The 25,726-nt window shown below is 36.2% G+C and overlaps 1 protein-coding gene across 10 annotated transcripts in view; it reads right to left on the bottom strand.

Annotated features, from left to right (window-relative positions):
• Positions 1 to 25,726, bottom strand: part of MPP7 (MAGUK p55 scaffold protein 7) — a 144,987-nt gene that overhangs the window by 20,851 nt on the left and 98,410 nt on the right. For 9 of the 10 annotated variants that reach the window (XM_048951974.1, XM_048951976.1, XM_048951975.1 and 6 more), the window contains 7 exons: positions 21,673 to 21,804; positions 14,945 to 15,026; positions 13,940 to 14,025; positions 12,135 to 12,209; positions 11,338 to 11,534; positions 10,749 to 10,813; positions 1,699 to 1,737 (listed from right to left, as the gene is read on the bottom strand). In XM_048951974.1, the coding sequence (XP_048807931.1) occupies positions 1,699 to 1,737; positions 10,749 to 10,813; positions 11,338 to 11,534; positions 12,135 to 12,209; positions 13,940 to 14,025; positions 14,945 to 15,026; positions 21,673 to 21,804 (676 nt within the window). The remainder of the gene's footprint in view (positions 1 to 1,698; positions 1,738 to 10,748; positions 10,814 to 11,337; positions 11,535 to 12,134; positions 12,210 to 13,939; positions 14,026 to 14,944; positions 15,027 to 21,672; positions 21,805 to 25,726) is intronic. The other variant, XM_048951982.1, reaches the window with a different exon arrangement.

Below are 25,726 nucleotides of genomic sequence, written 5' to 3'. Positions count from 1 at the left end.
GTCTCTTCCCCACAGCTGGTCCTAGCCTTAGATAGGTCTATTTTCTGTATATTGTTCTGTCTTCCAGCTCCCACCTGTCACCTCATTTCCAACAGCACAGACCCAGCACAGGGCTGCAGGGCTGCCTGTGGACTGATGGCAGCTCTCCAACACATGGCAGCTCTCAAAAGATTAAGCCTTTACCTGCAGTGTGCAGTTGTTTTCCAGTAATATTTGTAAAGATTTTTTGTTCTTTGCACTGAGAACAATAGTAGTCTCTTTCTCAAGACATCTCCTTCCTAGGTGATGGAGCCATTTGGCAACTACTGACCCCAATATTTCACTGAATGGGAAATAGCATTAAGACGACAAATTTTGTTTTGCAGCCTTTCTACTCATATCAAGCAGCAACCCACTAAGATCTGATTGCAAAACCACGATAGTCTGACCCTGATAATTCACGCTGTGTGTATTTGCATTCAGAGAGAAAAGATGAAAAAAATATTCTCTTCTTCAACGAAAATATCTAACAACAAAAATGTAATGCAGCCAGAATCACATCCCAAGTCCAAAGCGCCGTTTTCCAGGTATGCTTCAATATCTCCACGCAGTTACAATTCAATATTAATACAGTTGATTTACTAACAAATCTAAAATTTTACTTTCAGCACAATCAGATGGCCATTAGTTATTATGTAAATGCATGATAAAATTACACTCTGCTCAGGTTTTGAAAAGAGATTAAGGTTCTTTCAGTTAGATAGTTTGTGTGTTCCCAATGCTGTTTATATACACCACATTTAAAAACAGCACACTACAAAGTGAAAACCATCTCTGATTTACAGTCCTGGTTTAAGGTGCTTCAGTGAACCCGATCACTTGGATGTACTAAAGCACTCTGACATGTTTCTTCCTCTTCCGCTTGCAGTAGGAGGATGAAAGCCTTGGGAAAAGGGCTGGTTGCCACAAAATCCACTCCAGCCAGCTTTCAGCTGGCAGGAATTCTGGACAATTTCAACCAAAATATTTTTACATAGCTTTTAAAATGGCACAAATTAAAAAGCTGAAACATATAATGGAACATTCACCTTTTTAAAATGTTTCTTTTGTTTGAAATTTGGAATGCTGAAGCCAAAGGACTCCTTCCCCTCCTCCCCACCCCTTGCAATGATACATTGAGCTCAGACTAGCTTTAAAGCAAAATTTAAGCTGTTGGGTTGCTAAGAATTATTTTGTAACATGGGAAAAAAAAAAACAAAAAACAGTGACTACAAACTTGCTTTGTATTCTTACTGTATAACTGTGTGCTCACAAAATTGGTAGATAAACGTACAAAGAATGAGAAGGTAAGCAAAACTTGGATAAAACATTGAAAGTGTGCCTTTAAAGTCTTTTCATGATATAGTAACCTTTCTGTTGTGTTAAATACATTGCTGACACAACATGCCTAAAAAGTCAGTATTTCTCCCAAATTTGTTTTTTAAATTTAAACAGTATTTTAGTACCTTATTATTAACCAGATAGTGGCATACCACACTACATAAATCCTTTATGTCAAATCCAATGAGCCATTTTTAAAACCTTCATATTCATGCTTTTCTCATGCACGGTACAGACATTTGTATGCAGATTACCCCCAAAAGCAAAGTGGACACAGTAGTTCCAGGGAAAAGGGGCTGAAAGAAAAGAAGAAATTGTCTGTTGTAACCAATTGCTCACCTAGATAGGATCCACTGTTGTGACCAGCACATTCAGCATCTTCTGGACGAAGGGTAAAAGCATACAGAATAAGAGCCAAGAAATAAAGCAGAATTGTTAGAAGCCCAGCAAAAAATACAGAAGTACTTTAAAATGACAACTGTACAAAGCATAGCATTAGAAAGCCTTCAATAAGCCATTTTCTTAAAAACATAAAACAACGCTTATTGTTTTATATTTTAGCTGAAGATGTTCTGGAATTTTGCAGCATGCACACTGATCCTTTCAACTTCTCAAGCGGAAATTTTGATGACAGCAAACGTTCTGCACAGAATTCTTACAATGTATTATTCACGCTTTATCAGTTAATAGAAAATATGATGCCACTTAAAAGAAAGCAAAATGTATTTGATGTAAATCAAGCTTTTTTGTAAATTATACATTATCAGACTTCAGCTTTAAGTTTTGGCTCACTGGATAAGACAGAAAGGTTTTTGATCAAAAACACATCCTCTCATTTGATATGAAATAACTATAATGTGTATTTTTACGTACCGGCGGCCCTTTGATCAAAAGTATGAGCTACAACTTCTAACGCTTTATAAACAAAGGCCTCTTAAGTTAAAAAAAAAAGAAATACAAGAGATCAGCTGCTATTACTTTAACATATGCTGCAAGCATAACAGTAACCGGCTACACTCGGAGGGAAAACAGTACAGATGATACAACGTGGATGAACTTTCTACCGTCTCAGAGAAATACTTCCTTACTATTAATTAGAAATGCAAGACCTCTCTTGGCCACGTAATTAGGTCAGAACCACCTTCCAACCCAGCCCACCCAAGTTTTGCACTGTTTTTTTATGATACTTCTCTTTACACATCTTCCAACAGTTCAAGAAAGAGGGAAAGCAGTTAAAAACAACAGTTCAAATAATAGATCTTTGCATGAAGCAACCAAGAGCATTTTGGTACCTTCATCTACTTTGAAAATGATTCAGTTTACCTGGTGGCAATATAGAAGCATTATACGTACAACACCTTTTAGAAACATTTCACTTTTTTCAGTTTAATTCTAAACACATGTTCTCTAAATAAAATTATTGGGCTATGCAGGGAAACTTTTGTACATGTACCTTCAATTTCCTCTGAGAAGCACAAAGGAAAAATAGGAAAGGAAATCATTAAATGGAGAGAAAGCATAACTTGAGAAAGAAAAGTTAAATCTAAGAAGAAAAAAGCACCTACCACACTCAACCGCTTCCTCATCTTAGAACAGCCAAAAAAACAAAGTATTATTGTTTAATACTTCATAAATAGAACGAAAATGTAGCTATGTAAGCTACTCTAAAATCCTCAACAGCACCTATTATATTGAGATATTTACCACCATGTCGGCACCGCGTTTCACTTAAAGGTTTAACCACATTTAAAGTCAGAAAAGGACCTGAGAAGAAATTGAAATATGGTGCGTGCGCTGTAAGCTTCCTATAGGAGATCTTCTGGTAGCAGTGCTCTTACCCAGCTGTCATGGAAGATGTCTTTTGTATTAAAGGCAGAGTTTGTTAATTCCATTTAACCTAGAATTTCTAAGAATCAGAACCATAAATGTGATCTCACTATTTTTCTGCACTTTAAATAACAGTTGCTACTGCCTCGCAGCTGGGTTTTGGAGGTTTCTTTTGTATTTTTTGGAATGTCTATAGCTGTAGCTTAAATAACGCTGAAAGAATTCATATACTCTGTTATTTCTCTGACACCACACTAATATAATAGATCTCCTTAAGACTTTCTGTTTACCCATACTAAATCAATACATTTCTGCCTCCTCAACAGTGGAAAATTTACATTCTTACAATCATTTTAGGGCTAGCATAGAAAAGTAACATATATATAATGGATTTTTTACACAGAGATATTACATATTGAGGTCTAGATTTATATGGAGATTTTACAATCTAGATGTTATTTAAATTTCCTTTGAAGCTTGGATAAATAAGTCTGAAATGTACACACTTCAAAGTTTCCATGAAGCCGGTCTGCCCTCGGAACATGAATATTCAAGAGATACTTTAAAATCTTTCATGCATGGCTGACATTTCAAGCAAAGGCTAGGTCAAAAGTCTCCTCTCTATCAGAGTAGAGAAGAGTTTCTCACTTCATCCCATGACATGAATACAAAAGGATTTTCTGCTTGAGGGCTTATTAAAAAAAAAATATTAATTCAAAAGATTTCTTTAAATAATATTCACAATTTATTGCTATTCAAGGTGACCATATGGTTTCAGTAGGCTGGGGTGGGAGAAAAGGAGGTATGTGCACATGGGTACGCACTCATACAACTCTGCCTGCATGGTCGGGAGATGGTGGAGCTACAGCAGCTGAGCTAAGACAGCTGAAAAGAGCCCAGGCTTGTGGTAGGAAAAGGAATGGTCTTAATTCATTGGTTTAATTCGTAATTTAATGCTATAAATTAAAGATGTTAGGATAACCAAGTGAGCCAGCTGATGCCAGAAGGCAGAAGCCAAAATGTCTACAAGTTGAGGTTTAATTCTGAGATGAAGTTTTGAAATTCTACTTTTTGTTTTGTTTTGTTATAAGATTTCCTTCTTAGTACTGCTCTTGGTTTTCTTGTGCTACTCCAAAGGTTGAAAGTAACACTCCATAATGAAAAATTGTGGGAAATAAGTGGTCTTCACAACTTAATGCAGCTATGAAACAGCCATCACCACATACATCCCAATTCAAATTTCACCAGGAATTTTACTAGGGCTATTGTCTGTCTGCATTAAGGTCAGAGATTATTTGCCAGCAAACTTTATAACAGAGCTCTGTGTGAATCAATTGGATGTATACAGCAGATATTTGCAGATACACGTCAAAAGTTCAAAAGCTTGGAGAGACGGAAAATTAGGATAGGACTTCTCAGGAAGCGTCACTAAATTGAAGCAGCGTGGGAGAAGAAGCAGAGATGCTCATCTGAAAGGAAAAAATAACAGACTAAAAGAGGGTATAGAATAAGGAGGAAGAGATCTGTTGGGAAATAGGAAAATAAAAACAAAACAAAACAAAAAACCAACACAAGGCAACACAGAATGAATAAAACACTGAGAAAAGAAGCAATACCATTAATTAAACTTAGTGTGATAAGGCAGAAGTTACAAAGAAAATATTCATGGAAGGAGCTCATGAAACAACAATGAAGTAGTGTCATGATATAAATGAGAAAAAGAAATAGGAAACACAAATGCAATGGAAGCTTAGGATAGAAGTGGTTTTATTTGCTTTAGAAAGATTTCAGGATAGCCAATATGCTACACTGCAACAATGCAGACTAGTAGTTACATACTTTGTATTTTTGTATGTATTTTAACTGAAATTTATTTAGATGGATGCGGGGGCCTCACGTAGACTATATTACTTCAGACAACCTGTGCCATTTCAGAAACTTCTTTGGAACAGTTCAGCACCAGATCAAAATTTTTTACTCTTGCTGAATTTCAATTGTATTTCATCAAAGAATCTCATCTGAATGTTTCTCAGTCTGAAATGAAAACCAATAGCTCTGTTCACATTACATAATCCCTGAAATCCTATTTCACTGTACTGAACAAGAAATTGTGTAAGAAACAGTATAATACAATGACCTACACTACAAATACATTAAACAGTTGATTTTTTAGCGATGCACCACACAGCAACTGATATTTATACTGTTTTTTGCAGTTTTCATCCTATAGGATGCTACAGGTCAAATGATGCACATATGTTCATGTTATCAAAAATTTAAGGTGATCTAATTTAATTATCTCATAACATCCTCAGACAGCAGTATCTCTGCAATTTGGAAAATGAAGAAAGATAGTCCTGTGGTGAAGAACAGAGCAAGAGTTTATGAGATCCATTTCTATTTCTGTCTCATGTGACCTTGGTTCAAATGCCATCCAGCTCCAGGTTTCTTTAATTTCTCTGTGTAGTAGGAAGTTAGTATTTGTAAGGACAGAAGAATTCTGAACAAAGATGCTAATGTGCTAATTGAACTGTAAAGATCTGGTGTATTTTTTGTTCTTAATCCTAACTACTTGCAGGTGGGCAATCAAGTATCAAATAGGAAAACAGAAAAATACTGAGAAGAAAGGCACAGTTGAGCTCGTGCAGCAATTATAACACGCAAAAGAGTCCTACTACACACTTATCCTAAATGTTTAGTTTTCAATACAAGTGGTACAAAGCATTCATTCTTTTGCCATGTTTAAATTCTTTTGCTGGCAGAACACGATCTTCAATTCACAAGACACTCATCCATGGATATAGTGGGTTACATCTTGTTTGAATGAATACCATTTGGCTGCAGTTAAATCTTTCCTCTTGCTCATACAATGCCAATCACATATGGTAAATCAAAATTGGACGTAAAATAGGTTTTAAGTTCTTGAAAAAATATTTGATGACTTCTCCACAGTAAGCATTTACATTTAGCATTACATATACAGAACAAATGTATTTTCAAGAAAAAATCACCTCCAAACAGCTCTGTCTTATGTACTTCCTATATACCCAAATGTACACACAGGGCATGGATTCATGTATTTCATAAATATACACACATGCATGCACTGCGTAAGTTAACAGAAGTTACTGACTGCACTAGCACAAAATACAAAGTTGCCACTAATTTTCATACCAGAGACAACACATATATACTTAACAACAACTGCTATGAAAGCAAAATCATGATGAAGGGATATAATATCTTGGCTGATTACTGTGGTTCATAACTGCAGAACAGCAACTGAATTATTTGGTTATTATCCAAAGAAATTTACTTCCCTCCCTCTCTCCCTACTTCCAACCCCCTCTTCTCTTCCCTTCCCCCCCCCCCAAAAAAAAAGACCAAAACAACAGTTGGTCAATATTTTATCTACAAACTAAAATAAAAATTAAAGAATTAAAGTAAGCAACAAATGTAAAAATTGCCGTGCTCCCTGGCAGTGACTATTACAGTAAGAGCGTGATTACTCTTTGCATTCAAGTTAGCAGACTGGGAACTATTAAAAGAATTCTCTGTACAAAATCTCTTGGCACTCCTTGGACTGGATACAGAGAAAGGCGAATTCACAGTGCCAACTCTGGCTGCAAAGTTGTGCCCAAGCTGAGTTCCTAAAGCCAGGAATTCTGTTAAGCACTATTCAGGAATACCATAGCAGCAGATTCCATCCGAGCTGGCCTTCAGCCATGGCTAACAAGCTCAGACACACTTCAGTGGATTTCATGCAGCCAGCACTGCCCCCTCCCTTCTACATCCCAAAGAACACTTCATGCCTCGTGTCAGGTGTATGGCAGGTGCACTCTTCCAGCACAGCAGAGTTAGTCCTGCTCACACAATCTCATGCATCTCTATTCCTTTATTTCCATTCCATTTATTCTGTTTCTTCTCACTATTTTTTCCAATGCAATTTTCCCATGGGATTAATGCACAAGCAACACTGCTTTTTGCTGAAAATTCACTGCTGTTAAGTATTGAGAGAAATGAAGGCTTGAGAGGTTTGTTACCCTTTCATCATTTCTGCACTTGGTAATAATGCTATCTATTTGATCAGCAGGTCAGTACATCTAACTGCCACTTATCTCAGGTTTTTAAAACTCTTTAAATCTTATTGAAATTACTATAAGGGCTTTCTAACCATTAATAAAAAATGAAATGGGTCAGAGTTCATATTAGCAATTTCTGCATTCACTGTTTCAAAAACTTTAACAAAACATATGTTAGTGTTGGGTTTAAACTGAATCAGGAATCAATTGAACTATAGCATAAATATTGTCTATTGCAGTGCTCTTGCATAATACTGTCAGTTGCACTTACTTGATTGCTTCAAAGCCCACCCTCTATGGCTATTGTCTAAGAGGTTGATGGTCAACTTTTGTCCACCAGTTCTTCCATTGTCCTTGTTTCTTTTCCCCATCGCCCTGTATTTCTCCTTTTCTTCGTCCTCAGTACTAAATTTCATTTCTATACTTCTACCCTTATTTTAAAACTAAAAGTGAAATAGAAAGAAATCTTCCCAAAATCTAGCTGCCTGCAGGATTTGAACATACTTAATTAACAAAGCAGATCCTGATAGATGTTAGTGTTACTGTGAATAGCTGTTGACTAAATTTCAGAGAGCTCTTCTAGTTAAATACAACTGCCCTCCCCAGTTCCCAATACTGCCTTGAGAGACAGAAAAAAAAGTTCTCAGATATTTCTTGCATACAATTTTGATTCGTTTTTAGGTTAACTTTGAAGTAGAAGGACACTACTTCTCTGGAAGCCCACCTAGGAAATCAGAGCTGATTCACATCATCTTGGTATTCAAGAAAACAGAATCACTGTCTTCAATTCTCCCTGTTAAAAACAATGCCATCTATCTAGATTTACTCCTCATTACAAAATGTGGGATGTGGGGAGTGAGCTGACTAAACGGAGCAGGCTGGAATCCAGCGCTACTTCCCATGTCTCAAGAAAGCTTCCAGAACATGTCTCAGTTCTCCCAGGAAATGTACTTCTAGTAGCAGATCTGCTGAAATCAACAGGTGTCTTTTGTCTTTTGGAAGCTATTAGATATTTCTCTTTCCATCCAAACTGCTATGGAAATTCAGGCTATGTGATTGCGTGGGACCTACAACATTAACAAACCTTTCCACGTATAGCTAGAAAGATCTACAGAACATCACTTTCCCCACACAACTAGCCTTCCAAACAATGAAGAGCCTTGCATCAAGTTGGAAGCCCACAGCACAGAACTAAAAAAAACATCAGGCAAAATCAAGCATTAAGGACTTCTTACCTCTCTACTGAAGGGGGTTGCTAAAACAAACTTTAGAGGATGTGCCCAATACAGAAAAGGGGGGAAAAAAATGACAGCAGACCTTTCCAGTTTTTTAATCTCTGCATCCCCTTCCTCGCATATTTCTGATATTGGCAGTATGCTGTTTGTTCAGCCAACTAATGCATTGCTTTCCAGCACCAGTTTTGGTATGGTATTTACCATGCACAAGTATAGACAAGACCTCCATATCTCATAGTTTCACATCCGTGTTTGGTACCTGGAAAAACCTTCCTAACTTCAGAAGGGTGTAGATTCTCCCAGCTTTCATGGAATCTTCTTGAAAAGCCAAATAAGTGGAAGGTTTTCCTGAGAGTAACTCATGCAATTTTCTAGTCATGAAATTTTTCTACAGGTGAATTACGGTCCTTAAAATGCTTTCTCAATGCAGTATGTAAATACTCTCCCAACACTAAAAACATCTTTGATCCTCGAATAAGGAGATGGAACTCAGAACAGTATTGCCAATCTTCTGGCAGATTTATCAGCAAATTGTCCTAAGAGCTAAGGAAGAGAGAGAATGACAAATCTCCATTACTATGCTGTCTTTCCTTCCCACTTAAAGAATCTGTCTTCTAGATGACCTCTGTCTTCCAGATGACAGTTGCATGGATCTGGCTTTGTTTAGAGAAAGTCTACAAGAGAATGCTAACAAGGATACTGTTTCACTTAAATACTCTGTTGAGTTTTAAAGGAAAGGGGAAGAAGAGAGAAAATCTCCTTTCTTGCTTAAGGTTGATAAGACAAAGAAAACAGTATCAGCATGAACAACAATAGCAGCCATAATACTGCAGGATTTATCTGGATTGTAATTTTGTCAATTCCAAGTCAAGAAGAGTGAGAAACATCTTGTAAAACCTTTCACTTGAGGGCTGCTGAAAAGATGCAGTCCTTTTTGAAGGAAATCATGCAGTGTTGCTGCAACTGATTCACCTCTTCATAAGCACCACTGCACTCTTAATTGTAGAACCTTTTTGAGGGTTTTATTCAGGTTCGAGAACAGTGGGCAGAGAGAAACAGATACACACTAGGACCAGACACTTCCAAAACTGGGGCACAGCAGACCTTGAATAATAGATTTACTACAAACCAGAGAAACTCCTCTTTGTCCTAAGTAAATTACAAATGTTACAGTTATTGCAATTACACAGCTAACCGAGTGCTCTCAAGTTAATAACAGAATTACGGCATGCAATCAAATAGTGAAATGGAATGAAAGATAGAAAGAGCAGATTAGAAAACTAACATTGACCATCAAAATCCAGAACACGAAAGTCACAGAAAGGAGTTAGAAAAACTGCCACAGAAAACCCAGTGAGTTTTAAGGTTGCGTGCATTTAGCTTTGCACGTAGTGTGCCAGTATCCACTGTTTCCCATAGTATCTGTACTTGTTACTGTTAGAGAATAAAAGATAGTTGGACATTGTAGAGTATTTTTAAAATACTTCTAGTTGAACTCACAAGCATGTTTGTATTTATCATTTAGATCCTACTGAAGTGTGATAGTTTCTAACATTGTACTCACTGTTACGAATCTGTACAACTGAAAAAAATAACAGGTCAAGTAAAATATGCAATAATACTTAAAACAGATGTTGATGTAAATTCCAGTGGACAGAAAATATTTGTTTCAATGTATGCACTTTCTTACAGCTTAATTTTCTTACATTCTGCAACTGCTGTATTTAAAAGCAGAAACTATTAAGACTAAATTTGCTTAAAAAACAGTAAGAAGTTGTTCCATAAAATCCTGTAAAAGAACTGAGTGTCCTGACTTTTAAAAAATCATGCTCCTTCATAAGACACAAAAAATTACTAACTATATGGGAAAGGACGAATAACCAGTCCTTTATCTCACATTCATTATAAATTTCTTCATATTAATGCAGTCCGAATTATGTAAACTGTTGAGCCAATTCTGCACTATTTCAACAGGAAAAGAACTCTCTTCTACCTTTGAAATTTTATATATCAAAACATTAATTGGGCTCAGTGCTTTGAAAACAAAGTCAGAGGATTTAGGAATCGTTGCTGCTGTTAAAGCTTTTCGTTTAAGCTGCTACAGTTATCTATTTTCCTTTTGATACAATGCAATCAAGTTGTGTCCTGAAGAAATGCATCCTCTAGTCACAACACTGAAACAAAATGCTATTTTATAAGGTTAGAGATCAAGAGTATGATTTCTTTTCCAGGTTAACAGACTTACATGATTTTCTGTTGGAAATTTTCAGTGGCTGAATCTGCACTTCTGGTCTTCTTAGTGCAAATCTCCTATAAAATGGGAGGTGGTAAGGTAAAGACACAAACTCCTTAGTTTTCACTGCAAATTTGGGATTAATAAACACTTAACATCATGAGACTATTGCAAAATATCCAGAAGACTTAAGACATAAGAAATTAACTTTAAACAATGCAATCTACTTACAGTGTAAAAATTAAATTCTGAGCCTCAAATTTTTGTAAGCTCTCCAAAATCTGTGCAGTTCTTATTTCTGCATAGTACATCAGTGTGAATAGAGATACTGATGTGCTATTTTCCATATGTTTTTTCTTTCAATCTGGAGCAGTGTTATCCTACCAGTTTTTGTCATTATTAGTTGTAGCCAGACTAATAAGGAAATCCAAAGTATTTCAACAACAGGTTTCCAAGTTCAATTGTCTTGCTACAAATGCAGGTTTATCGTGACCTTGTAATCTATGACCATACATATGACAACTATGCTAACTTAACCACTTGGAAAATAAGTTATTTCTTACCATAAAAGATAATGAAACTATGCTTCTCAGTAGCTCACCTCTCCTGGAAATGCTTTGAAGGGATCAAGCCTGCTCTGGGATTGGCATCACCTTCGTGTTTGGCCTGCCACCAGGTTGCATCATCCTGGCTCATGATCTGAAGTATATCTCCTTTTCTGAAAGCAAGTCCAGCTTCTTTACAAGGAATTGCTTTATCCTCATTAGGATCATAGTCAAATAGGGCTCTGATAAACATCTGAAACAAACAGTGCTTTTTCCTTAGAATCAAAGTATTAACATGTAATCCAAAGGTATCTTCTGTTTTTGCTTTCACTGTTCAAAAACATTGCACTAAATAACATAAAGCAATAAAAATTTACTGCTGTAAATCATTCTCATGGAAGTTTAACATCAGAAGTTAATAAAGAAATGTTTTATTCATTGCTCCTACAAACACAATCCCTATGTAGTAAAGGTTGCAAGATCCAACTCCCAAAATCAAAGAGAACTTCAGACTTCCCAGGTGTGTGCTCATAGGAGCAAGAGAAGACACTTCTGAACTAAGGTGCTACGAAGTGCCTTTTGCCCACTGTAAGACAGGAGGAATACTTGGAGGGAAGCCAGGTGCTCACAGAAGATTGAGAACTACCTCTGCCAACTTCATCGCTGCAGAGCTCGGGCTTAAGAACCTTGTTGCACTCACCTGTAAATCTACACGTTAGTATCACATTAGAAAAACTGATGACTGTGGCAGAAGAGACGTTTTTGGGTTCTGCCATCTGAGCAAACAATGCTGATCCTCAGCAATGATGTTTACTGCATTTACCTTCTGAAATATTCTTGAATACTTGCCTACCTTGCCTTCCTTCGATGGTGTTTCTTCTTTTACACTGGGTATAATTTTAAATGTAATTGCTCCTTGAGACTGAGCCTGTTGAACATTTAAAAAGATAATGCACAAAGAATTAAAAAGGCATTTTTCAAAGAAAACTTAAAAGGAAAGGAAAATTCAAATTAATTAAAAAATACTCAAAATACAATGAGTCTTTCCTCTCTCCAAATATTACTGATGGAATTTGACAGGCTTCACCATACCGAACTTTGAATTGCAAAAATTCCTAGTGTCCATTGATGGGCAGAGTTGGACTGCTGGAGTCTGGCACCTGCATGTTTTGAAGGTTCCACTTCTTCACTGAAAGCAGGAGCAAATGCTACAGCTAAAATATACACATATTAGAAGCTACTGCTGGACTCTTGGCACAGTTTGAACATCTCTGGAAAAATCTAACTAGCATTTCATTTTTCAGAAAAACCTGATAGAAAAATTCAGATACGTTTGTGCCATATTTATCATATAAAACTATTGGGGGATTTATTCTTTTGGCAAGTAAAAGAAACTAGAAAAGAAAAATATTTTTGAATAGGCTACACGTACTAAATGGAAAAAAAGCCCTGCACTATAAATCTTAAAACAAGTTAGCCATCATCAACCACCTCATCCATTCATCTTTCCCTGTATCCCTCTTTAAGTGTGTCTGGCTACATTTTACTTATTAACCACAATATATTCCCATTGCCTCCGTGACATTTTGCCATTGAAGGAAGTGCTAATCAGCTGGAGACTCTGCTACTATTGCATGCAGCCGACAAGTTTCATAAAACTCACAGAGTGCAACAGACAGCCAACGATTTAAGCAAAATGGAAACAGGCCTGTCCACTACCAAGTGAGACATACTTCTGCTGCATGTCTGCGATCCAAGAGCTCACTGTTTGACAAACAGCAGCCAAGTTCTTATTTCACCAGCCACAGGGCTGGAATCAATAATTCTGTTACTTTTGAAACAAGCTCTAACTAGCTTTTGATGTTTATATTGTACCTCAAGGAGGTAAATGGGGAAATTGTTCACACCTTTTGTGGTGCTATTGTATTTCTAGAGATTTTTAAATATTAATTTCTGCAGGAAAATATGTTTCTGTAGGGAATGCAAAGCCATAAAGCAAATACGAATGTCACTGAGCTAACACTTGAAATGGATCATCTTGGCTACTGAATCACGAGAAACTGCCATTCAACATAGTAGGACAGCAACGTATTTATGTATGTAGATATGGGTGCACCATAAGGAGCTCTCATGACCTTCATCAGTTTATTTGGTGTAAAAATACTAAATATTTCCGGAAGAATCAAAATTATTACTTGCAGTAGTGATCCTTAAGTGAGTAAACAGGTTGGCTTTAGAGACTATGTTCACAAATATCATATGTAAATCTTAAGAGCATGGTTTACAAAGCAAACTCTTAATATACTATCTATTTTCCTATCAAGTACACGTATTATGAATTCATCTTCCCTTGGAGTTAATGAATTAGAAATTAGTAAATTTAAACATTTGAATCCAACAGATCATTATGGGTCTTATAAACTTCAGGTGATACATCGAGGTCTGCAACATATTTACCGCCACGTAGTCATCACTAACTCCTCACAAGTCATTTGTTATTGCTCAGATCTGATATATTTTTAAGAGAAATAGAGGTTGTAAATGATTTTACTAGAAGAAAATGACCTATTGTAACATAAACCATTTACTAAGAAACACATCAGAAATTTTAAGTACAATCACTTGACTCTCCTGAATTAATTTTAGAATGTTATTTACCAAAATATGTATTATTTCTTCAGGTTTCTTATCATCTACAGGAATCCCATTGACTTCCCTGAGTTCATCACCAACATGAATAAGACCTACAGAAGGCAAAAACGAGTTGTTAAATGGTAGCTATGTATAACACAAAAAGTGCTGTCAACACTCAGTTTTTTCCTTTAAGTTCTTACTTAAAAGCAGGGATATATGGTGAACACAACTACAGCTACTGTCCCCATAGATAAGCTTGAGACTGTTGATTTATTCACCTCCCTTCCTTCCTCCCAAAAATTAGTATGATTCCTCTATGACTTTTCCAGACTCTTATGCAGATGTTTGAAAAATACCCGTGCCAATTCTTTTTCTACTCATACTACTTGCTGCTACACAGCTGCAAGTACTGCAAAGATGACTTAAGCTGTGAGTGCTAATTCGAGGTACAAATGTTTCCTAATTTAATGATATTTATACAGATTTACTCCACTATCCTATCTAAGTGGGAAACATGGCTCTTTGAGGCTCTCCTAAATGAAAAGAGATACATTAAGAGAATAATTGCAGGATCTCCTGCTTGAGTTCTTGAAGATTTTGAGGACCTGAAGATAAACACTGGATCCGGGGTAGTCTGGTATTTTGATGATTACTCCAAAAGGATGCACTAATATAAATAATGCAGCCGTTCTGAGTTCCTCCATCAGTAGGTTGTACTATTGGCTTGTCACATCACTTCTATGACGAATTCTTCAACTGAAAACAAACCATGAAAAAGCTCCAAACAAGCAAACAACACCCCAAAAAACCCACCAGTTTTCTCCATCTTCTAACTCAGATACCTAATTGCCAGAGATTTCAGGGAAAAAAATCTGCACAAATACTTTCACCAGTATCACTTCGAAAAATTATCCCAAGCCTCGAATTCTTTTGATAGTGATGTATTTAATGGGAACAAAACAATCCAGTTTTACCACATCATCTACATTTTATAACTGGAATGGCTTGTGCCAAGAAGCAACACCTTACCACTTCTATCTGCAGCTCCTCCACGCATTATCCTGGCCACCACAATTGCACCAGTATGTTCATCCCTTTTAATCGTAGCCCCCTTTAAAACAAAAAGGTTGCTCAGTTAGCTCAACCATAATTTAAACTCCCGGCAGTGAAAAATACTTCTATGCAAAAACGCAAAAAGTTGATTAAATGTCTATGCACGAATAAGCCAGAAATGATACTCGCTCATGCAAAGAATTACAAACTATGTTGCTCTGTTACCAACCTATCAAATTGTGTCCTTTATTTTAGTGGTGAATTCATTATGCAAACTGCTTTGAAAAAGCACAAACGGTATAAAAAGTTTACTTACCAATTCAATGTTAACTGTAGCTGTAGACTATTTGAGTCTGCTGCTAAAATAGTGCTAAACTATTGCTGAGAAGTGACAAGCTGTGCCTGCAATAAGGGCCTTCTTACCTCCTATGGTTACAAAGTATATGTCTGTGCTCCTAATGGTTGCACTCCACACTCAGAACTGCCCATGCAGGCACTGATCTATATTTTGCTTTCCAGTTATCAATAAACCCAAAAAAATGCTCTGTGATCAGAACTGTAGGGGTTTTCCAAAAAGAGGCTTGAAGTGATGAGCAGGATTCAGGCAGTGGTAGACAGGAAGAAATTCAAGGACACCAGAGCCTGGAACTGCTGTTTAAGAGGCAGTGGCGCTTCTTTGAAGCACAGCAGACTGTGAGGTGAGCAGACAGTGGCCCTACTCTGCAGGGCAGGATCCCCAGAATGAAGCAGATGATTGTAGATATAGAAGTCATACTGTATAATCACTTCTAAGACGGTTACCCAATCTAGGTTTTTCAAAACCAACACCAAAAAAGCACGTCCTGGCCACCAGTTTTCTATCTGCGCGTGATCACTTGCCATGTTAATGTAGTCAGCAACAGCTAAAACATTGTTCATCAACAAATGTCTATAATGAATTCACTGATTAGTACCACTTCAACTCTGAGCACAGCAGTGCTACGTGTTCACTGCCATCACTGATCAGCATTTCCTCCATCAAAGGAGGGTTATGATTGAAATAAGGTAAACAAGTATTTCAAGTTCTTTGACTAAATAAATTGATTTTATACATAGCTTTCTATATTTGATTAAACATGGGTATTACATCTAGCATTACTTCATTTTTAAAGTATTTCATGAACGTAAAGCTGAAATATGTGCAAGTAATGGGGATGACATTTTACTACAGTTAACAGGTTTACCAACTAAATAGACTAACTAGACTTTTACCAACTAAAAAGAAAATCTTCCTTCCCCTCTGCCTCTAAGATGTAAACATGACACACCAAATGAAAAATGGGAGATCAATTTATTTTTAATATATACAAGCTGCATTTACTGCAACTAGGAAAAAAACTGCCTCAGAAAAGTTCATATTGTCACTAAATCATTATTTTTTGTTCAAGCTTTAAAAGTAGCCAACACTCCAAAGCAACGTTTACACGCTAACTCTGTGCATTTTATTTTACATCCAAAGTTGTTCTGTATGAAATTTCATCAGTAAGCAAAGTAATCCTGCAATTTGTCAAGCTTATTCTTATGCCCTGCATATAGTGTTGGTATTTGTAGGCATTTGTTTGTATGTCTTACTATGATCTCTATTTTAAATCAGACGGCGCTTCAGAAAAAATAAGATGTGGCTGCAGCTATTCTCACTGTAAAAATTCATTATTAGACTTTAAGCAAAATGAATATGGCAGTATTATGAATGTATAAACATGGCATTAACCCCACTAGCCTGTGCCTCAATATTAAGCTCTGACTTTGCAGCAACAGCAATTAATTTAGTTTATTGTTAAAACCCATAAAGCTGCACCTGTTCAAATGTACATTTTTCTTTTTATTATATCCATCAAAAAGAAAAAAACATTAGGATGCAACAACCAAATATAAACAGAACTTCTACACTGTATTGTCCACACAAAACACAGGCTCCCTCATTCATCAGTTAAAAAGCCCTGAGCAGAGACTCCACACCATTCACTTGGAAGTTGATACTGTTAAACTCCATCTGTGCTTAACTTCAACTATCTACCTGTGTAAAAGTTTATTTCCCTCCTGTTTATAATCCCCTTTTAAACACTGGAAAGCTGCAGTGAGGTTTCCTCACAGCCTTCTCTGCTCCAGGTTGAACAAGCACAGCTCTTTCAGCCTGTCTTCATTGGAGAGGTGCTCCAACCCTCAGAACACCTTTGCAGCCCTCCTCTGGAGAATATACTGGCACAGATTGACTGATTTGAAAGATGTCCCAGTAAAGGTAAAAGGTAATTTGGGATTTTCACACCAAGCACATAATCAAGCCAGAAATTATTTAATCCTGGCTATGTAAGCGTTAAAGACTCCTTTATGGCAATCTGAAAATGAATGGCTAGACCCACAGACTGCCTGAGTTCATGTATATTTGATGTACCTACAGAACAGAAAGAAAAAAGGGAGTTGTTTAACCTCCTCTTCACTCCAAATTTGAAATACTTAAAAAGAAATCACCAAACAAATGGATTTCTTGTTGAGCACTTGAAGAGTTGTTATTTTGAAAAAGCAGCTTCCATTATGCTGCTGCCAGCCCTACTTAAATTATGAGGTATATATAATCTGGCAGGAATTTCTCCTTATGAGATGTTCAGTCCCAGTACTTGCAGTTACATGTGCAGTGCAGCTCCTCATTTAGAGCTTCAGAAATGGAAGAAGGTTAGGCTGGACCTCGAGAGCTGGAAAATATTTTCAGTGTTGCTTGCCAAAAGTGTAAGTTACCCTAAATGAGACATATACAGATGTAATAGCATAGCTCAGTTTAAAATACTTTTAAAGGGAAAAATAAGGAGTTAGGGAGCCGTATGGTGATCAGACTGAGAAAACGTTTAAAGGTATACTATGCAAAAGCACTAAAAATAATACAAGGTCCTTCAGCAGGGAAGAAGATTGTTTTTAATGCAGAAGCACTGATTGGTGAGGATCACTCAAGAGTTTCACAAATGCAACCTTTAACAATTAAGCCATTTATCTGATGGTTCCAGAATAGAGACAAAGACTCTATTTTTTAAGAAGAAAGAAGACTTCTATAAAGTAATTTACTAATAAAAGACTATGAAGTATCAGGTTTTTTTGCATACTTTTCTGTTAAACAAAAACATATGCAGATGTTGAGAGTAAAGGAGTACTTCAATAAAGTCTATTTTAATTCATTCTTCATTTAGGATGTAAATGAAGACATCAGTTACCCACGTGATAGTGCACAGTTATTTAAAAGTTGATGCCCATGCACAGTAGACTATACACACTAAGGCTGTCCCTGCACCCTAACTAATACTACCTATAACATGGCTGTGTTGATTCAATAACAAGAACTGAACTGTAGGGGCTTAGAGGAAAAGGCACAGAGGAAGAGCTGGGGAATCTGCATCAACAAACATGTATGTGATAATTTCTAATCACTACAATTTGTTTCCCCCAAGTTCAGCTATGGAAATCAAATATCTAGTTCAAGCTAGGTGTCAAGGCTACTGCTGTAGTTAATGAAAACAAATAGGCAGCTCCAAAGAATGAATTAGTCATTCCTTCATTAGGACATGTATCTTAAATAGAAGGAATGATTTATTCTCTGAAACTGCCTGCTTTTCTCTTGACTGTAGAATACAGTCCTAGAGAAGTGGACTTTGGCATCAGTAAAAATCTTCCACACTGACAAAAAGCCTAATTGCAATCTGGTGATTTTTGGACAATCTCTGGGAAAAAAAGATATCTCTACTTCTCTATATATAAGATTCTGAGAGAATCTAAAATTACTTTGTTCAGACAAAACCTCCTAACACACGATCTCACCTCACTTGAGTAAGAAGCTCTTTGAACAGCATTTGCTAAGACAGCATTTAGAAACAACAACAACAAAATTTGTGGATGGATGAACCAAAAGTTTAAATTATCTCGCACAAAAGAAGTGGAGGAAAGTTAAGCAATGACTTCTGACCTGAAGAAAACTGGCAAACACAAGGCCCTCCCACAAAACCTGTTTCCCTCTCTTGTGAGATGATTACTTCTAGAGATTCAGGCGTCATTAATATGTGATTAACACTGGTGGGTTGCTAAACTCAGAGAAAAGCACAAAGGAAATGTGGTTCAGCTTTACACAAAAAGGTCACTAGATATACTGCAAAGAAGTTCTGAACGTGCCTAATTCACTTCACAGAGCACTGTTGAAAGTAATCCAAAGGAGATACTCAAAGTCAAGAATTTCCAGGCCTTGCAGCTGATGTGAAGCTTACTCCATTGCAGAAAAACAATCTCTGCTACTTGCTTACAAACAGAGAATGAGAATGTATCCAAGGTGAAAGTAAGTTCAAAGAGCTCAGTATCTTCTAGTCAAGAAATCAGGTAATTTCCATCCCAGAAAAAATACTGTACGGTCACAATCTGTTCAAAAATTCAGCAGCAAGAATTCTGATATATTTATGCAAGTGAAAGTTGCCTTTATGACTGGAAAAGTGTGATTAGCTAAATTGAACAAGCAGAGACTCATTGATCTGTACTCAGCCAGGAATGTGCAAGTCTTCAAAACAAGCTCTAAAGGAAAAGCAATTAGAAAAAGAATTAAATAGAAAACAAAATTTTAAATAGTCTAATAAGGGCATATCATGGCATATCTTTTCTTTAGTAAAGCAACTACAGGAAACACAAATGCAATGGTTCTAATACACGTAGTGAAAACCTGTATTCAATTATTCTGCCATGCCGTACTCTGTTAAGGCCTTAATCACAACATGTTACCTCTCACCCATACTTAAGAAAAAAATAATAATCCATTGAAGACCAAAACAACAAACAAGTTGGGTATGTATTATGGTAATGCTACCAAAACAATAAGTGAACATAAATCTGCATCACATAAATTAGCATCAGACATCAACATTAATATAAAAACGGAATGAAGGGGAATTATCGAAGGGGAGGAGGAGGACACTATCCTCTTTGAAGTCTTCTTGGAGAACAAGCAACATGTAAAACAGAACTCACCACAAGCTGTTCTCCAACAAAAATAAAACAGCAAGATAGGTTAGGGATTTGGAGAGTTCACAAGTGCTCCTTTCTCATGCAGTTAATGTTCAACCTTAGGAACATTAACTGAAGGGAAGCTTTAGAAGTTGTTTAGTCCAGCATCCTGCATACCTCCTGCTCAAAGCAGGACTACTGCCAATGCAAGATGAGGTCAGCCATTGCCTTACGACAACAGGCTGAAGATGCTACAAAGTCTCTGGCCAGCCTCCCCCAGTGCTGCATGTCCCACTGAAAGAAATTTAAGAATTTTTCTTAATACTCAGTAAACACCCTAGGGCTGCATCTTGTGGTCGCTGCCTCATGTCCTGGCATCTTTCACTGGTAAGAAGACTTTGACTCTAATGCTCTTGAGTGCTTCTTACTCTCAAGTAGCTGGGGAGTGCAATTAGCTTCTTTCTACAGACATAGCAAAGTAGAAGTTATGGATGCCATTACAAGGCTGTTCTCACGTTGATAATTAAACCAAACAATCTGATAAGAGAGGAACTGAGTTCTCCCACGTGCTCATTTCATATTGTATTTTCCGATTTCTTCACATATTTCAGAATAAACATTCTGACATGAAAGCAAGTTTACTATTATTATTATTCAAATAATTTCTTAGATTAAAAAATGCTTGAAGTTATTGAAGCTATGATTTAAATATTTTGAGGGGAAAAAAAAAAGAAAAAAAAAAGATGTTTAAAATGTTAAAACAAACAAAAAAAATTTCATATGGTCAAACTTTTAATTATGTCCACGGGCATCCACAGTCACTCAAAAATAAAACTTTTTTTCTTTTTTATTGATGCCAGAAATCCATCAAGTGTGATGGTAAGATCTACTGACATGCTATCCCTGTATATTTAACAGAGAAATCACTGTCTGTGTCATTTCAAGTGCAGAATTGTGGCTTTCTCAAAGTAATTTTGCAGGTATCTCTGCAAGATTGCAATCCATTGAAACAAATACCCAATATGACACAAAGCAAAGCCCGTACTGTTTTGCAGGAAACAAGACCACAGGTAAATTTTATTCAAGATTACTCCCACACTACAGCAAATAAAAACAACCAAATAAGTAAAATATTTTAATATACTTGTAACACAATCTAGTTTTAGTCCTTGCATTTTTCCAGATATCCCCATGAAGATATTAACTTTCTAGTATTCATAATCCAAAGTACAACAACAGACATCTTAAATTTGCCCAGATTTCAATTCAAGCATTTTAAAATATGTTTTTATGCTTTCCTTTCAGTGTATCAAAAGGTCATTTATTTTTATTTTTATTTTTTTTAAACACAGGCACAGTTCATAACCAAGGTCAAGATTTCTTTGGGGATTCATTCTCCCTCTCATTTTGAAACAAGTTCATGATTCAAATTCAAGAGAAAGGATGAATATATTACATATATAAGTGCTCAGGCTGGCCCACATCTATATAATGCTAAAACATCATGAATGAGCAAATTCTTACTATTTATTTCATGTACTTTACTAATAGTAACTGAGAATGGAATTAGAAGTATATTATTGAATGTCATGAATAAATGTGAACAATGTCCATTCACCTTGATAATGTTATAACTCATATTTATAAAGTGAACACTCTGCAAACAAAGAAAAAAAAACACAATAGAGAGGAAAACTTACCAATGGTTCCCTGTTTTTGACAAGTCTGATTATTTTAACTGAATCTTCTTCCTCATCAATATCATCAGGCATGGGAGGCAAGACAGGATCGTAGTTCTTCTGAGCAACAGTATCATGTACAGAGAGCAAAGCCTGGAAATATTAGGAGTCGTGTTATTTGGCATCAGAAAAGTTCATGAAAGACAAAGCAGAAGCTATTATTTATAGCCTGATTCGATCAGCATGATGCAACTAGATTGAATATAATTTTTCTATATAATTTTAACATATGTAAATGGTGATGAAACAATTCCAGAGGGTATATCTTTTCATACACACAACGTATGTATCTAGTAAACCATGGATGCAGTTATACACATGAAAATATTGAGTGCTTTGCACATTAACTGAAATTACAATTATTATAGTTAGGAAAAATCTAAGTTGCCTAAAGTAAGAAAGAACATCATTCCACTCCTCCTCAATAAAAGTTTCTTCAGTACACTAAGCAGTCCTATGAATCAACTAAGCAAAATAAGCATCTTCTAGTACATCTGTTCAAGTATCAGGTGCATGACATTAAGCTATTGCCATTCCCTTCAGAGGAACTCTGGAAGCTGACTTGGTTACTGGATCCCTTTCATGCTTACTCCCTTTCATACGTGCTCCAAATTATCCTAGGAATGTTTAATTTATTGTGGAATTCATGACTGAGATTGAGGAACGCAGTGCTCAAATGATTTGGCTTACCAACCACCTGTCACGTCTTGCCCCCTTTCCTTCTCTTTGTAGTCTCTCCAGTTCATGCATGGATTGGCCAATAGATCCATTAAACTTTATTGTGACAAAAGGCTCAATCTTAACAACAAGATAATTTATGACCCTCCCAGAAACTCAAGAGTCTTGAAATCAAAGGAAGTTGGAAAGTTCATTTTCCTAAGGCTTAAAAAAATCTCCGTTACAATCCAAAGTTCATTTCTCTTCTTAGATACAGAGCTCTTTAAGTTCTTTTCCATTTCAAAAAGCCTACAGGATCTGTAACATCTCTTAAACAGGTGAAAAATGGTTATATAATGCTTTTTCTTCTGAAATGGAACTATGCAATACAGCGGGAATCACAGCAACTGCCAAACTTAGAATTGTAGCTACTGCTTTCAGTTGCTCCTGTTTTCATGTATTTGCCCATCAGAACCTGAATATTTTACATTTCAACCTGACATTTTTGCCTAAAGAGTCAATATTACTAAAGTTATAGACAGAAACCAAAAGTAATTTGCACAGTGATAACCTAACCTACCATAAAATGAACTCTTTTGGAAAATGTTGTGATGTTTAAGATTATGTAGAACAGATCAACCTTGATGACATGGATGACATGAAAAACTATCACAACAGTGACTGTTACAATGAATCTAAGGGAACAATTATAATAGTAAACACCTTAATAAATAAGAACAGAAAACGGCCACATTTCTCTGACGCTAGTTTACTTGCTATAAAGATAACATCCAACTGAACATATAAATCATGTGATATATTACGTTCTCAAGGATAATGCATGTTCTTTAAAGAGCACATTACGCATCCCTTGTGCTATCAGGACTTTTTACTGACTAAAAGAGACTGTAAACAACTTCCAGACAATGCTGCATGCTATTCTGACACAAGCAGATGAGAAAGAGTGCATGGCAGCCCTGAAATTCTGCAGTTTCAATTGAAGTCAAGTTTTCAGCCCAGTAAACAGAAGGCAATCATGCCTGCTTCATGAGAATTTGCTATTATTGTCTTACTGATTTCTATCCATATTGTACAATTTGATAAAAACATTTTAACACTGTAGCTATATATTTCTATTTTTCCTCCCAAGATGCAGTTATCAACTTGAACTGTGTACCACTGCTACCTACTAGCTCTCTCTCACCATAGATTAGTTTTCCTTCAGGTCTCACCTAAAAACCTCTGGCTAGCAATTATGGTTCCTTGTGGAAATGTGTACTGTGAAGCATTACAGTTGTAAAGTCCATGCAATCACATGCGGTGTTCTGACGATGTATGTGAAACATCAAAGAAATGCTAAAACAAAAGTAGCATTTGCTTCAACTTTGAGCTACTTATAGTTAAGACCTCAAAACTTCTGTTCTGCAACGACATTTTTCCACATAAAACTAGGGCACATTCACAGACTGGTTCAGCTTAATGAGGTTCTATATTGCAGTTTAAAATCAATCAAGCAGATAGAGAAAACAGATGAAACTAATCTAAAGTACCATTTCCATAGTAAAAGGCAGTGACTTATAACATGCTCAAAAGAAACTACCCTTGACAACAAAACTTGAAAACCAGGCTCCATCCAATACCAAACAGAACAGTGCTATCAGTGTTAATAAGATGCTTCCCTGCTTTGACTGCTAGACCATACTCCCAGACACAGCATGCAAAAAAGCCACACAGCACAAGTATTACAATCCAATGCCAATCAGTGTCTGATCCTTATGATGCTTTTTCTTCACTCACAGCAACTGTAACTAATAAGCCCCTTCCCTCCTTCTTCTGAAAAATATTTTGATCCACATTGTACCATACTTTCCCCCAAACTCTGCCATTATTTTATCTCAAAGCAAAGTTGTATTCTTCAGGTAGGAGTATGAGGGCCAGAAAATATATGCTTTTTTTCAATCAAGTTTCCAGTAGGGCTTCTGTCATCACATTTTCATGCCGTACCTCTGAAAACACTAAATTTCTTGCCTGCTCGTCTTCCATCTCTTCTTTTAACACACTACTCTCTGTCCACAGCAGTTGCTCTTGAATAGTAGTAGAGACACTGCACAATGATTAATCTGCAAGTAAAACTTGTGAAGTTGTTTTGATTTCACTTAATGTTTCAACCAAAGATGATCAGCGTATGTCCTTAGGAGAACTTCCACATGTTTCATACACATGAAAAAACAACTGTACTCAGAGTAAAGAGCCACTGCTTCAGCAGCTTCTTGGGACTGTGTATTTAATAAAATGTATGCTTAGTCCAAAAAATTATGCATCAGACTAGGCTATATAAAAGAGCAAACAAATTACAGCCGCCAAGAAATAAGCCTTGGATTCGATCCTGAACAAGATTTACACAGAGTAATTGTGTAGTAAATTCATGAGGCAGTGTGAAGCCAGAAATGTTCCCTTTTTTGTACATAAGAAGTGATTAACTTATTCACTGCAGTTTTACACTGCATGATATTCAGGTTTGCCTAGGACAAGAAACTGTAAAAAGTGCAGATGAGTTTGTTGTTGTTTTTGTTTACAAATGCACCCCTCTTCAGAACTATGCACAATGACTGAAGATCAGGGTCATGCATATTTAAGCACCACTGGAAAAGAAGATTTTATTTCAGCTCTAAGTCCTATGCTTATGATTCACTAATGTAAACATGGTCCATATTTAGAACTTGAAAGAAGGTATGATTCAAACTCCTGCACTACCTAAACATAAATATTGATGTTCAGCTAAATTCTTAGACATGATCTAGCTGGAAATGAATACTTTCATCAGACCTCTGAAATGTCTAATAGCTGGTGCTGTATTTTTCATATTACAACTATCACTGGTCATTTCACAGTTTATAAATTGAAATCCTACACTATCAACTTACACAAAGAAAATCTGACATCGAAAACATTTGAGGTTCTTTCTCTTAAACTGTTTGGAAACTTTAAATGTTTTTTTTTTAAATTGAGATTGTTATTAAAGAAAACAGTTCTATGGTTTGAAAAATGTGTATCATTTAGCTAACTGAATACATTTTTGCTCCTATAAAACAATGACAAATTTCATATCACTTTTTTCTTCTGTTTACATTTTGAGATCTGCACGAATAAAAATACCTCCAATAACCATGAGTTGTGAGCACAGCTTCCTGTGTTTATTTCTGACTATTTTAAAAACATCTCAATTTAGGCTTTGCTTTTCAGAAATATTTTGTCTTTACAACTCTATAAAAACATTTTAGAAAACAGCAAGTTGAACAAAGACATGAGAGAATGGATAAAGGAACAAAAGAACCTTTCTTTATCTTCTTGAAAAAAT

The sequence above is a fragment of the Lagopus muta genome, chromosome 7, assembly GCF_023343835.1.
Source record: "Lagopus muta isolate bLagMut1 chromosome 7, bLagMut1 primary, whole genome shotgun sequence".
NCBI lineage: Eukaryota > Metazoa > Chordata > Aves > Galliformes > Phasianidae > Lagopus > Lagopus muta.
This window is presented reverse-complemented; position numbering and strand designations above follow the sequence as displayed.